At 50.8% G+C, this 13731-nt stretch overlaps 1 protein-coding gene across 1 annotated transcript in view; it reads right to left on the bottom strand.

The window, feature by feature from the left end:
• SHB (SH2 domain containing adaptor protein B) overlaps window positions 1-13731 on the bottom strand; it is a 110885-nt gene that overhangs the window by 44546 nt on the left and 52608 nt on the right. Inside the window, exon 2 of the mRNA XM_049784145.1 lies at window positions 11643-11763. Coding sequence (XP_049640102.1) covers window positions 11643-11763 — 121 coding nt within the window. The remainder of the gene's footprint in view (window positions 1-11642; window positions 11764-13731) is intronic.

The following is a 13731-nucleotide window of genomic DNA, read 5'->3' as shown; positions in this document are numbered from 1 at the left end:
CTGTTTGGAATGAACACTGGGGAGGTGCTCTATGGAGACTGTGATGTTTGGGAAACAGTTATTTGAAAAATGACCCCAGCCACCACCACCACCGCTGCCCTTCTGTGTGCTCACAGCCTGCAGGGAAGAGCACCCACGGGCAGCTTCCCCACTGAGCTGAACCACTGTCCAGGGGATTGATTCAAGTTTGGTAGGGCTGAGGCATAGAGGGATCCAGTAGATCTGCTTTCATTAACGGGAACGATTCTTTCAAAGTTGCTTGTAGTTTGGAGCCAGAGAAATAGTACAGTGGGTGGGGCTTGCCTTCCACGAGGCTAACCTGGGTTCAATCCCTGATCCCTATATGGCCCCTGAGACTGCCAGTGGTGATTTCCTGAGTGCAGAACCAGAAGTAATCCCTGAGCATGGCAGGGTGTGGTCTCCCTCCCCCAAAAGTTTTGCAGGTCAATCAACCTTCGGGTGACCTTTCTCAGTTTTGACTCTCCCCTGCCCGCCCTGTTACCCACCCCCCACCTCCGAGATGTATTTGGAGTTGTAAATGTCAATATGCCTCCACTGGGCTGGGTGCTGGGTCAGAGACAGCTATGATCTCTCCTTTCAATACCCAAAGACCTTTAAGGTGCAAGGTGCCTCAGTTCTCACCTCCCCAGCTCAGTGGGTGGGAGAAGCATCGCCTTGTCCTTCATACACCACCATGCTGACCTGAGGGCACTTGGCTATGTGGGCTCCATATTGTGTGTTTTTTGTTGTTCAGGGGCCACAGCTGGTGGTGCTCAGAGACTACTCCTGGCTCAGAGCTTGATGAGAAGTGGGCGGCCCTCCTAGTGCTGCTTGGGGGGTTCATGTGGTGCTGGGGATTGAACCCATGCATCCCATATGCAAATCCCGTGCTCCAGCTCTGAGCCATTACCCTGGCTGGCCCTAGGCTCTAGTTCTTGTTTTAGACTCCCCCCACCCCAATGCAATCCAGGTTTAGAAAGTGGAGACTAAACAATAATACCCATCTGCTTAAGCCACCCTACACCATGCTCCCCATGAATCTCTGCTAGTTCCATATTTTGATTCAAGAACTTGGGTGAGGTAAACTGAGAGAGTGGGAGTGGAGAGGAAGTTAAAGAGGAGAAAGCCCAGGTTGCTTTCCAGGACCTCAGATAGTCCTTCATAAACTGATCACTAAACATGACACAGTCAAGCATCTCCCTCATGCATCTTTGAGGGGACAGATACAGTTGACTGAGAGGGGGTTTCCCTAAAAGACTTTCCTTCCCTCTCCCCACCATACAACACCTCCCTCTGGGCTCCTCTCAAGATCCAGCACAGCATACATACAGCCACAGAGAAGATCCTGTGCCACCATGCCAGCCAATCCCCTCCTTCTGTCCATTTCAGCTGAAGTTAAGGGATGGGGAGATGGAACAACTGCAAGAGCATCTGCTATGCATGACCAAGTCCAAGCCTATCCTTAGGGTGTGGCTTCCTGCAGGGACAAGCTCCCGGGGAAGTAAGTAAACAAGTAAGAAATAGTCCTGAAAAAGTGTGTGTGTATGTGTGTGTGTGTGTGTGTGTGTTGCCAGGGACCAAATCACCTAGGGTCTCACATATTCAAGGCAAGTGCTTCTCTACCATGCTGCACCCTGTCAGCAGTGGGCAAGAAAGTAGGTGTAGGGCTGGCCCCTGGCTCATTCCTTTCTCCTAGAAAAACAGCCAGGGGTCCTGGATAGGCATCTCAAAATGAACTTACATTCCTCTAAAACCTGCACTGGGCACATGTTGAGTTTATGTCAGTGCTTGAATGGGGAATGACAGTGTATCTTGCAGGACCATGGTTGTAAGCCAGAGGTTGTCCCACTCACTCTGAGCCTAGAGAAGCCACTCTTCCTGAAGTATTCCTTGCTTTTAGGAGTCTAGCACAGGGCCTCATTAGCAACGGGGGCCTGGGGAATTCACCATACGTCGCAATCCAGATGAAAATTAGTTTCATGTCTCAAAAGTAAACAGGTCAAAGTATATTAATAACAAACCAGTCCTTGCTCCTGATTTCTGGGTTTGAATTATGAAAATAATGAAGCTCAATCCCTTGAAAAGCTGCCTTTTGCTGGGTGAGAGCTGCACCATAGAAGCAGCTGCCTTGGGCAGGAGCCGTGTATAAGTGTAGTGGCCCTCCACAGACCCAGGAGCAAACACTTCGGACAGTTTTTCTGGCCAACCTCCACCCTAGCTTCTTCCAGCTCTTTCCCCAGAGATCGAGCTGGACCTGTTCTCCTTCGGCCTGTGTTGTGCCCACCTCAGCCTCCATCCTGTGGGAGCAACTACTACTAGACAAGCCGCACATCCCAGCACTGTGGCATCTCTTCATGCTCCTCTGACCAGACCCTGTGGACATCACTGCTCAATGTGGGAGACTTGGGGTAAGAAGTATGGGTGCAAGAAAAAAACATGGATCCTGACAGTCACTGTATCAGGACTGTGTGGGCAGTGGGCTGGGTTATGAAGTGAGTGAGTCAGGCCAGAGGGGCCGGCAGGGCCAAGAGAGGCAGAGGAAGGGCAAATGTGAGAAAATTGGGGCTTGGGTCCTTGGGGAAAGACGGGTATGAAGGGCAGCTTAAAAATTTGAGTCCCCTAATCTGATGGTAGGCATGCATGAGAGGGGGCCTGAGTGCCTGTGCCAGGTTGGGGGCAGTGAAATCACCTGCCAGGAACAGGGAGGACTGGGCAAGTGGGCGAGCACCAGGTCAGTGAAGGGACCTACATGCAGGGTGAGGGTGACCCCTGTTCCTACAAACCAAGCACTTTTCCACCTCTTGCTTGAACTCCATTCTATTCAACTCTTCTCGTCCTGACCAGGACATGCTTCTCAGAGGAGCACTGGGCTGGGTTTCCAACACCAGAGCCACCAGCTAAGGGCCAGAGGGGTGGCCAGTGGGGGAGGGTCAGAAAATATCTCAGCCTTAAGGGCATGGTGAGAGACTCTGGGGTCAAACATTGCACTGCCTAGCAAATAAAAGGGGAGCAAAGTAGCTGCTGGGCCCTGGCTGGTAGAGGGGTGGTCATGCACGGTGCTGGGTGCTGGGTCAGCAAGGCTAGAACAGGGGAGTCAAGGCCAGAGCACCAGAAGCTGAGCACCCCTCATGCAAGCTTTGTTCCAGAACAAAGAGAGTCACAGCAGTGGGGAGGTGGTTCACAGTAAAAGTTAAGGACTCCTGGGGTCTGGAGGCTCGAAGTGCTGAGAACATACCGTGAATGCAACGGGTCCAGGTTTCTTCTTTGGGAACCCTGTCAGCAGAAGGGCCGAATCCACCAAACCCAAACCTTGTGCTATACTGTTGCCTTGCTAAATGCAAGGTGGGAAGCTTTGGAGGGATAAGGGGCAAAGTCACAGCCATGGCTATATCTTCAAGAGGGGAGAAACCATTGTGCTGCTTCCCACATTCTCTGCCAATGGTGCCCTCTGAACACAGCATCCTGCCAGCCTTCTAACCTGCTTCCCAGAGCTCCAGGTCCTCCTTAGGGTCTGGTGCCCAATGAATGAGTCAAAGTAGAATGGTTAGGTTGGGGTCAGCTATTCCATCACGTGCAAATTCCTGGAGGCGCAGAAACTGAGCTTGGGACTGCCCAACAAAATAGCTCTCTATCACCTATGGTAATTCAGCAGCCTTTCTAGGCGTGGAAGGCTCCTCTTCTTACAGTCCCCTTCACCCCCTTCATTCCAGTGTGACACACTTCCAGCCATCAGGATCTCAGCCTCTCCCTCTCTTGGCCACAGCACCCCAATGGCCGGTAGACTCTTCCATGCCATGCCCATACCCACCCGCAGCACCCGTGACACTGCCTTGGTCCTTTGACTGGATGACACTGAGAGCCAAAGACCTGGCTCCAATCCTATATACATACAGACACCCAGGTTGAAACCCCCCCTTCATCCTACCACTGCCCATCACCACTGCCACACTAACCCTCTATCCCCATCATTTTGTTGCTGACTGCCAGTCTTGTAACCACCACACCTTCTGTGATTGCAAGGTGGACTGGGGAGGGTACGGGATGAGTCCCCTTTGTAAAAATTTTCATCTGAGTCTGAAAAATACATTACACATCAGCACAGTAAAATTCTTAGCCCATTATTATAGAATTGTTAGGAATTTGCAGATTGGAGACTGACATTCTTTATCTGCTTTGTTGGTTTGAAATTAGCAGACCATAAGCTTAAGATTTTACACACACACACACACACACACACACACACACGCACACACACACACACACACACACACACACATTTAAAGGTTTAGTTTTTGGGGCCAGAGAGATAGCATGGAGGTAAGGCGTTTGCCTTTCATGCAGAAGGGCGGTGGTTCGAATCCCTGCATCCCCTATGGTCCCCTATGCCTGCCAGGGGCAATTTCTGAGCATAGAGCCAGGAGTAACCCCTGAGCGTGGCCGGGTGTGACCCAAAAAAACAAAATAAATAAATAAATAAAAAATAAAAGTTTAGTTTTGAAATCTATGAAAAATTAAGTCAGTTAATGATTACAATCTAGGCCAAGAACTGAGAGAATACAGAGGTTAGGACACTTAACTTGCAGACAGTACACCCTGGTTTGGGCATCACATGGGCCTCTGAGCCCAGAGCTGAGAGAAAGCCCCTAGCATGAGTGTGGTCCAAACCTTTCCCACTCCCCCAAATAAACAAAACCCTAGAAAATAAAGGCTAAAGTGACAAACTGTTACTAATATGAATGAACTCCATTAAAATAAATTATGTCAAAGAAATAAAAATAAAAAGGATACATTTCTTTAAATAAATTTATTAACAAAATAAAAAATACATATTATGTCAATTTTTGTGAACCAAACCCATCACAATCAAATGGGACCACATCCAATTACAAACATTTGCATAGCAAAAGGCAGGCAGGCTGAGTGCCTATTTCCATAGAGAATGTCTAAGTCCAGGCTACAGAGGTAAGACCTGAGTTAGGGGCTGCATTCCTGGGGGACCGGGTCCTGGGACCTTGGGGATACATATCGTTAGAGTCCTGACTCCTGCATGGAGGTCCTCCTACTTGCTACAGCTCTGTGATCTGATTCAGACAAGCAGAAAGCCCCTGACTACTAGCTCACCCAGAGACTCCTGGTACCGAAGATCTCAACAGGAAGTTGATTAACCCAGACTGGCTATTAGGTACACTGAATTCTGCTTAGGAGTGGGAGCCTTCTGAGACTGGAACTTGATGGGGCCCGGTTTTGCCCACAAATCTACACCAGAGCCTAATACTGCATGAGGCATTGCACCTTCTTTCCCAGGGTTCTGGCGTTGTTTACAGCAGATTGTCCACATCTGTTCGCACCTTGTCATTCATTCACTCACTCGCTTGCTCAAGATTAGGCTCAAATTCCTGCCCACTGTCCTCCCTCGTGTGACACAGTTCTGGGGTGGATAAGGGCAGGAGGGCCTCTTCCTAAGAGGGAGATGGCCAAAGGATGCAAAGCTGGACTCCCTGACCCCAACACAGACATCATTGACTATACCACAGCACCTGTGCCTCCTGTTCCACCTTCCCACCCACTGGGGCCCTGGTTTTGAGAATGTTGCCATGCCCAGAAAACAATCAAGGGCCACAAGGTGGCTGGGTTCCAACTGGGGAGGTACTGGGACTGCTTCACTAGTGTCCTGGGGATACCCATATCTCTAGACTGAGTACCCCACAGTGGGTGAGAGCTGAAGGGTTAGTAAGGAGCAGGGACACCTCTCTGCCCAGTGGAGCCTGCATTAAGCCAGAAGATAGATAAAGATTCAGTGAAATGCCCAGTTTGTTGTGCAGAGTTTGGGGGCTGAGGAGGAGACTGAAGTGAATCCTCAGCGGAAGCACACCTGACTGGGCAGACTTGAATAGAGATTCTTGGCTGACAAGGGCAGTGAGCTCTTTCTGTCCTCTCTCTAGTGCCAGCCTACCAGAGGCATCTGTGCTTGTCAGCTCCTTGTCTAGGTCCCCACCCGATTGGCCCCAGAAACAGGGCCATGGATCTGCCTCCCAGGGCTGATTGACAGTTCTCAGTGGCTTGTTCCAGCTCTGAGCAACTTTCCTAAAAAGCCAGACAAGCTCAGGTCAAGGGTCAAGACCAGAGAGAACAGGCGCTGGGGGCAAGGGTGGAATTGGGGAGAGAAAAATCTGTTGCCCATGGATATCATGGAAACCTAGATTACAGTTTCCCACCAGCCTGCCTTAGAGGTGCCCCCTCCCCAACCCCTCATTGCTCAGGAGGTGTGCCCCACCAGGCTGGGGTGTGTGAGCCCTTTCCCAAGAGCAGAGCAGGAAAGTCACCAAGTGACTAATGTGAAACTTATTTACACCTGATTATCTCCTTCCTGTCTGGTAGGTAAGTCACACTGGGTACATAATAGGCAGCTGAGAACTCTGCACAGCCTCATGAGCCAGCAGAGAGACAGGCAAACTTTAGAGTTTCAAAACAAGGCCCAGGAGACCTCAAGGAGGAATCTGGGGACCCTGATCCACAGCTGGGCTGCTGTGGGAACCCTAACCAGGCTTGTGTCTCTCTGGGCCATGAGAGAAAAGTGGGTATTGGGCCCACCAGAGCCAGTACTGAATCTGGTACTGTTGCAGACCACTACCTCACACATAGGCAGCTCCGAGGTCTCTCCCTGGCTCAAAGGAGAGAAGAGAGAGGAGAAACAAAAAGGTAGTGGGTAGGAATGGGAAGAAAGAAAATGGCAGGAGTTCTGCTCTGCCCAGCCAGGGGAAAACTGTGACCACAATCTGGGGAGAGGCATTTGATGCAGGGCCTCTGAGTGAAAGTGTCCACGCAAGAGTGGGACAAACAGTATGTTTTGGTGAGCAATGGTGCACAGGCATTGTGGGAGCAGAGCCCAGCAGTACCATGGAGCAAGAAGTACCTAGCTCAGGAGCCCAGAGAGGAAGCAGGAAGCAAATCACAGGGTCTCCAACCAATCAGACATGCCCCCAATGCCCAGTCACTGGCAACCATTCCTTTAGTTTTTGAGGCTTTTACTCTGCAACTCTTAGCTGCCAGGAGTGGGAGAGGGGGATGCTCGATAGGCTGACCCATCTTTTCATGCAAAAAACCTAGGTTCTATCCCCTGCATTGCTAAGAGGGACCCCCTGAGAAAGCAGTAGTTCTTAAATCACCCACTGGAGTGACCCAAAAACTAAAGACCACCCATGCCAGGCAGAGATGCTGAAGTTGTGCAGTGTAGGGGATGCAGCCAGGTTCCCCATACCAGCTGCCATTGCCTGTGTGTCTGAGCAGAAGGCAACTTGCCTGATGCCCCTGGGGGAGGTCAGGGTCGCTCTTCCCTAAGCTGGTGCCTTAGGGAGATAAAGGACAGGGGTACAAGCAGATGCACCCTTGACCAGGTAGTGGAGAGCCCAAGGTGATGTCAGAGTGGAGACACTCCAGGTTTCTAGAGCCTTAACTACCCAGGAAGGGAAGAAGTAAGAACTATGGACCCAAATGAGAAAATATGGAGGCTCAAAGAGGGGAAGCCACCTGTTCCAGGTCACACAGCAGGACTGAGCCAAAGCTAAACCCCATTCCTTTCCTCCTGAAACAGGCCACTACTTGAGCCTGAATGTAGAAAACCAGCTGGGACACCCCTTTTCTCTCAGAAGGATAATGGGGATAACCCATTCTTTCAGAAAAGACACTGGGTAACCCTTTCTCTGAGAAGGACATTGGGGAACCCTATTCTCTTGGAAGGATGCTGGGGGCACTCCATTTCTCAGAAAGGGCACTACTGCTGGGAGGTCAGAGTGGGGATTAGCGGGGGAATGCCCTCGTGGCCTTAGGGTCTGGCATATGGATGGCTGGAAAGGGCAGGGCCATTCTGTTGCGGGGAAAGGGCCCCTTCAGGCAGGCAGGGCTGTGGGAAAGGCCCTTCTTTTCATTTCCTCTCATTATGCTATAAAGTTGATTCAATAATAAAAACCCGCTAAGGACTCTGTAATTGCTTACACATTAAAAAGTATATGAAAATGCTTTCAATTACCGCTTCCATGATTCAGCCACATGGAATGATTTTCTAAGAAATGCAGGTGGGGGGAATGGAAGTCACACCTATTAGGGGGTTTCAGTCACCAGGTGGGGTTCTCCCCAGCCCCCAGGGACAACAGGGTGTGGATGGGAAGGCTGAATGGCTCTGGAGGACACTGTTCTCTCCAGTTGGCTTCAGTTTGAGACTCAAGAGTTCTTATCTATAAAATGGAAGGATTAAGTACATGGATTAAGGCCCCAGCCCTTCCTGAAACAATGTCCTGGGGTGGGGGTGGGGGTTTGCCAAGTGCAAATTGGGGCAAGTGCTGGCAGCACCTGGGCAGTGGGTGGCCTGGGAAGAACCCCCATGGAGCAAACCTGTGCCTTCGAGTTAACTGGGACTCCCTGAGCCAATCTCTTTATTGGGGAAGGGTGGGTGGGAGATGCCATCCAGGCACTCCTGGGGGAGCCTCAGGGCTACTCCCAGAGATATGTCAGCTGGGAAGATGGTGCAATCTTGGCTCAGCAGAGGTGGGCGAAGGTGCTTGAGGGAGCATTTGGTGGCTATTCTGGCCTGGCTGCTGAGGTATTGGGGGCTACAGGCCCTGTAGCTCATGAGCCTCCTTCCTCAGCAGCACTGGTTTTCTCCCATCTCAGACATCTCTCTGCTATACAAACAGGTCTCCTTTTTGCTCCTGCTGCCAACATCCCTGTATCCACCTCCCACCCCACTTTGACTTCTGGGGTGAGGGAATATTCACCCATTCAATTCAGCTCTCCCACCCCTAGCTACTGGGGTCCACATCTGTCATGGACAGTAGGTGACATGGACAGGGAGGCAGCAGGGAGACTATCCAGGCCTAGTCCCTAGCACAGCCAGCCAGGGCATAGCAAAGTCTCTAGGTCAGCCTGACCAAGGACACCACAGGAGGCTCAAGGACTATCTGCTGGCTGATCATCCTGGGTGTCCAGGATCATTCCAGTAGGTAGGGACAATCAGGGAACCAGGCAGCAGGAGTACAGTGTGAGGGGCCGGAGTCCTGAGATTTTGTGCCAGAATTGCAACTTGCCATGTGTATGCCAAGGGCACTAGAGCTTCCACAGGCCAAGAGTACAGATCTCTGAGGCATCCAGAGCCCTTCCACATAAGAACTGGGCCTGTGTCCAAGCAGCAAGGTCCCCACCTCAGGGCCCAGCACTGGAGACAACTGCCCATCTGAACCTTCACTGATGCTGTGTCATCTCCCAATGCCAGCTGCTCTCTGGCCTCTGTCTAGATGCCTCTAAAGACAGGGAGCTCACTACCTACCCCACAGGACAGATTCCTATTTCATCAGTGAGTGAAACAACAATGGAACAACAAAATAGAAATGAAGTCTTGTCTGACCATCAGGTTCCCTACTGCTCAGAAGGCAACCGTGACAGGTCCACGCAGTTATCCAACTGGGTTTCCAGGTTTTTTTTTTTTTTTTTTTTTTTGGGTCACATCCGGCAGTGCTCAGGGATTACTCCTGGCTCTATGCTTAGAAATTACTCCTGGCAGGCATGGGGGACCATATGGGATGCTGGGATTCGAACCACCATCCTTCTGCATGCAAGGCAAATGCCCTACCTCCATGCTATCTCTCTGGCCCGGGTTTCCAGATTTTAAGGGAAAGTTTGTGCATAGCTGACACATCACCAGACCAGGTCATCCCGAGAGCCTAAACCTCTTTTTAGCATCAACCTGATGGCTCCCCAGCACCAACACATCTGCAGAAGGCTCACACCAGTTGGAGCTGCTTCCTAGAAGATTCTGGGTGAGGGCAGTCCCTTGTTCCTGCCCTAGCAACCATTCATTACAGTGACGTCACACACACAAAGTGCTTAATCCTGGGGACTGCTGCAAAGCGGCTGCTGAGGCCCGGAAAGAAGGATGCTTCATTGTCGATCTCTGCAATTAGAAGCGCAGCACAGCCTGTTGCCCAGTGAGGCACACAGAGCAACAGAACACCACATGGCTATGCAGGGTGCACCTGGTCTGCACTTGGCTGCCTGCAGGAGGTGTGGGGCCTCTGTGTAGAGCCACGCAGGCTTTCCCCAAGCCTGGAAAAGTGCCACCAGTCCCTCCTCTGGAGGATACAGCAGAGCCTGATGAGTTGACCTAACTCAAATGGTTCCAGACTTCCTCATCCCAAAAAGCCCAGGGGCAAACCTCTACCCTCCCCCAGTTATAAATAAAATCAAGGGAAAGACGAAATATACGTCATTCCTGTTCATTAATGAAAAGAATAAAGAAATTATAATGTGCAAATTCATGCATGCCAGCACATCCACACGTGAATTTTTACTGAGCCATAAAAAAAAAAAAACAACAAAAAAACAACACACAGTCTCACCCTTATGTTAGGAGTCTTCCAAACAAAACCTAATCAAACTCTTAGAACAGCTTAGTGGACCTCCACAGGGGTGGAGATGTTGGCAGGCAGATAGGGGTGAAACCAATAAAGGGGATCAGAGAAAGAAACTCCTAGGTATCAAAGAATCCCATCCCAGGGATGAACACACAACATGGAGAGTGGAGTTAATAAGTTTGAGCTGCCTGTCCAAAAGCAGCTCACAGAAGAGAGCTCCAAAATTTTCATGCAAGAAAAGAAATAATAAAACACTGCAGCAAATGGTGACAGATGTTCACCAGGCATACTGTGATCATTTCCATATCACACACCAAGACAAAATCATGATGTTGTGCCCCTGGAACTGGGGCAGCATACCCACACCCAAAAGTAAGTGAAGAAGGGGTCACAGAGGGTTGTCTCCTGAGCTCATGGCAGCACAAACTCTCAAGGCACCAACCTCAGGGACTGCTCCAAGCTTGCAGCTAACACTTTCCTGCATCCTGCAGTGTTGGAGGCAGAGGGGGCCCCAAGCACACAACTGCCCTCATTCTCTGAACTCCAGAGCCACAAAGACCGAGAAGCTACTTTCCTGGTGCTTAGATTGCTCTACTAGGCAGTCCATAGCTGGAGCTGGGCCCCAAGATGACCATTATATCATCACCTCCTTAAATACAGTTATGATGCAGAAAGTAGGACCAGAGTTACAAAGGCACACACAGCTCCATTCTTCCATGCTTGTTTTAATAAGGCTTGATCATCAAGGACAATAGAAAAGCCGGGTGGGGGTTGGGAAGGGGAGGTTCCAGTATTTCTCATAAACCTGCTGCCAGAGATTGGGGCTCTCTAAGCTGCAGGTATATGACCGGGACTGGCTTTGTCCTCTATGGTCTCATTTGATCCTTTCTATCCGGTAATGAAAGCAATTACCCTGCAGACTTTTTGTTCTGTATTGCCCTGGCTGCTAGGAAACTAAGTCTGAGTTTTGAGTTTTCTGTCTGAAGTGTGTAACTTTGTCGAGAATGCTCCCTTCCCCCCCCCTTCTCATTTTCTTCATCCTGTTTCCATTTTGCCCCTTATAAGGGTTCACTGTACTTGGTGTCTGTAGCTCCACACACCCTGGGACCTTCTTTTTCATGTGCTGAGCAGACATTGGAGCACCATCACCTCCAGCTGAAATAACCAGCTTTTCCTTGAGTGGTGGCTAGGACCCTCTGAATGGGGGTATGGTTGGCCCTGGGCCAGCTCACTGCTTACCTGTCATGATCCTCTGTGCCTCGTAGGGCTCCATGTAGCCTGCGCTCTCTCCCTTCCCCACTTTGCTCTTGAGATCATTCTTGGCATCGAAGGGGTCTGAATAGTCATCTGCGATGGTTACCTGCAGGAAGGGAGGCAGACAGTAGGAGTGTGAGTCCATCTTTAAAAGTTCAGCTCTGGGGCCCGAGTGGTGGTGCAAGGAGTAGGGCTTTTGTCTTGCATATGCTGACCAAGGATGGACCACAGTTCAAACACCCCCAGAGTCCCATATGGTCCCCCAAACCAGGAACGATTTCTGAGCACATAGTTAGGAGTAACCCGAGTCACCAGGTGTGACCAGGCCCAAAACAAAAACAAAACAAAAGGTTCAGCTCTGCTCTAACTGACATGGGGAGCGTAAGGTGTGGGGATGAGATAGGGGAAGTGGTAGCAGGGATCAGGGCTGGCATGCAACCATGATTTTTTTTTCAACACCCGGTTGTCCTCAGAGCTTACTACTGGCTCTTCACTCAGGGATCACTCCTGGTGGATTTAAGGAACCATAATGGGGTGCTGGGGAAAGAGCATATGTCAGCCAAGTAAATGGCAAGTGCCCTATACTTGCTGTGCTATCATCCAATTCTACACCAGTGAATTCTGCCCGAGGGCTAACAGGGGACCCACACAGCCTGTGTTATTCTGCACATAGTAGAGTGGGACCATGTGGGCATAGGATAGTAAGGCACAGAGCCAGGAAACTGGAGAGCATCCTCAGGGAGGCTATGGAATGAGTGGAGGATGCTGGACAGTGAGGAGTATGTGAACCTTGGGACTGCAGAGGCGGAGGGAGGGGAACTCATCTCTCTGTGCTCTTTTGCAGCCTATGTTTAGACCACAGCCCAAGCATGGCAGGTCGGACAACACTCAGGAGAGGTGGATACACTGCCATGTGGTCCGTGGTCCCAGAGGACACCCTGTGGAAATGCAAACTGCTCAGGTGGATCTCCATCCTCAGGGGCCAGAATAAACCTGGGAAGCTATGGCTCTGGAAGAGGCTAAGGCTTAAAAAGTCAATGGACTTAAAAAGTCTAAGGAGACCCTTTGGTCAGAGCCTCTGATGTGTTCCTCCCTGGTTCCCTCACTTGTATTCTGGGAAACAGTTCTGTCCCTCGTAACAGAGTAAAGTTCCAGAAACAGAGAAAGTCACCTGGAGGAGGAAGGTCGAGGCAGGGAGGGGAGCTTCCCTCATCATCCCTGAGTAGGGAGTTGGGGTCCCAACACTAGGGGCATTCTAAGAGCAAACTGTTCCTGAGACAAAGAGAAAGAGTGTAGGAAGCACATAACCCCCCTGGAGGGGCCATATCCCCCCTCTGCAAACTCCCCACTCTTCTGGCTGCTACAGTCCAAACTCTGTCCCTCTGATCTTCAGCCTCTCAGCATTACCTGGCTGCCCCCCTGCATTATGACAAGCATTGTTATTTAAATGGTGAATTTTATTAGAAACCACGGGGAGCCTCTGTCCCCTCCCCCTTCCAGGTCCTGGAATGTGAGGCATCCACCGGCGGAAAAGCCCCCTTTGTCTGCCAGGCAAGCACAGCTTGTGGCAGCAGCCCAGTGCAGGCATGTGGCACCAATGCGGGGGCGGGAATGAACCTAACTTGCCCCAAACAAGGCTCATTGAAACAGCAGCAGGGGCAGCAGGGAGACACCCAAGGGGGGGGGGGAAACCCACCCTCTGAGCATGCTCACTTGCCACCAAGGGCAGGGCCTGGGGATGGGGGTGGGGGTGACTTTTGGATGCTGACAGTGTCCTGCTGGCCTCGAATGACATCAAATAGGGGGGTACTGGGAATAGGGGATAGATCAACCTGGCAATGCTGGGAGACTGGCTATTTCTGCTACACACACAATTTGCAGCTCACAAGAGGAAGTGCTGGTATCCAGGCCCTTGTCACAGAACAGCCACCAGCCTTCCTTTTGAACAAGCACACCCTCCCTCATCTTTTCTGCAATGAGGAAAGGAGCAGAGACTTTCAAAGCAGAGGGGGATGGAATGATAAGTTGAGAGGAGGAATAGGAGGAGGAAGAGGAAAAAGAAAAGAAAGAGGTG

The sequence above is a fragment of the Suncus etruscus genome, chromosome 1, assembly GCF_024139225.1.
Source record: "Suncus etruscus isolate mSunEtr1 chromosome 1, mSunEtr1.pri.cur, whole genome shotgun sequence".
Classification (NCBI taxonomy): domain Eukaryota; kingdom Metazoa; phylum Chordata; class Mammalia; order Eulipotyphla; family Soricidae; genus Suncus; species Suncus etruscus.
Note: the sequence above shows the minus strand (reverse complement) of the source record. Positions and strands in the feature narration are given on the sequence as shown.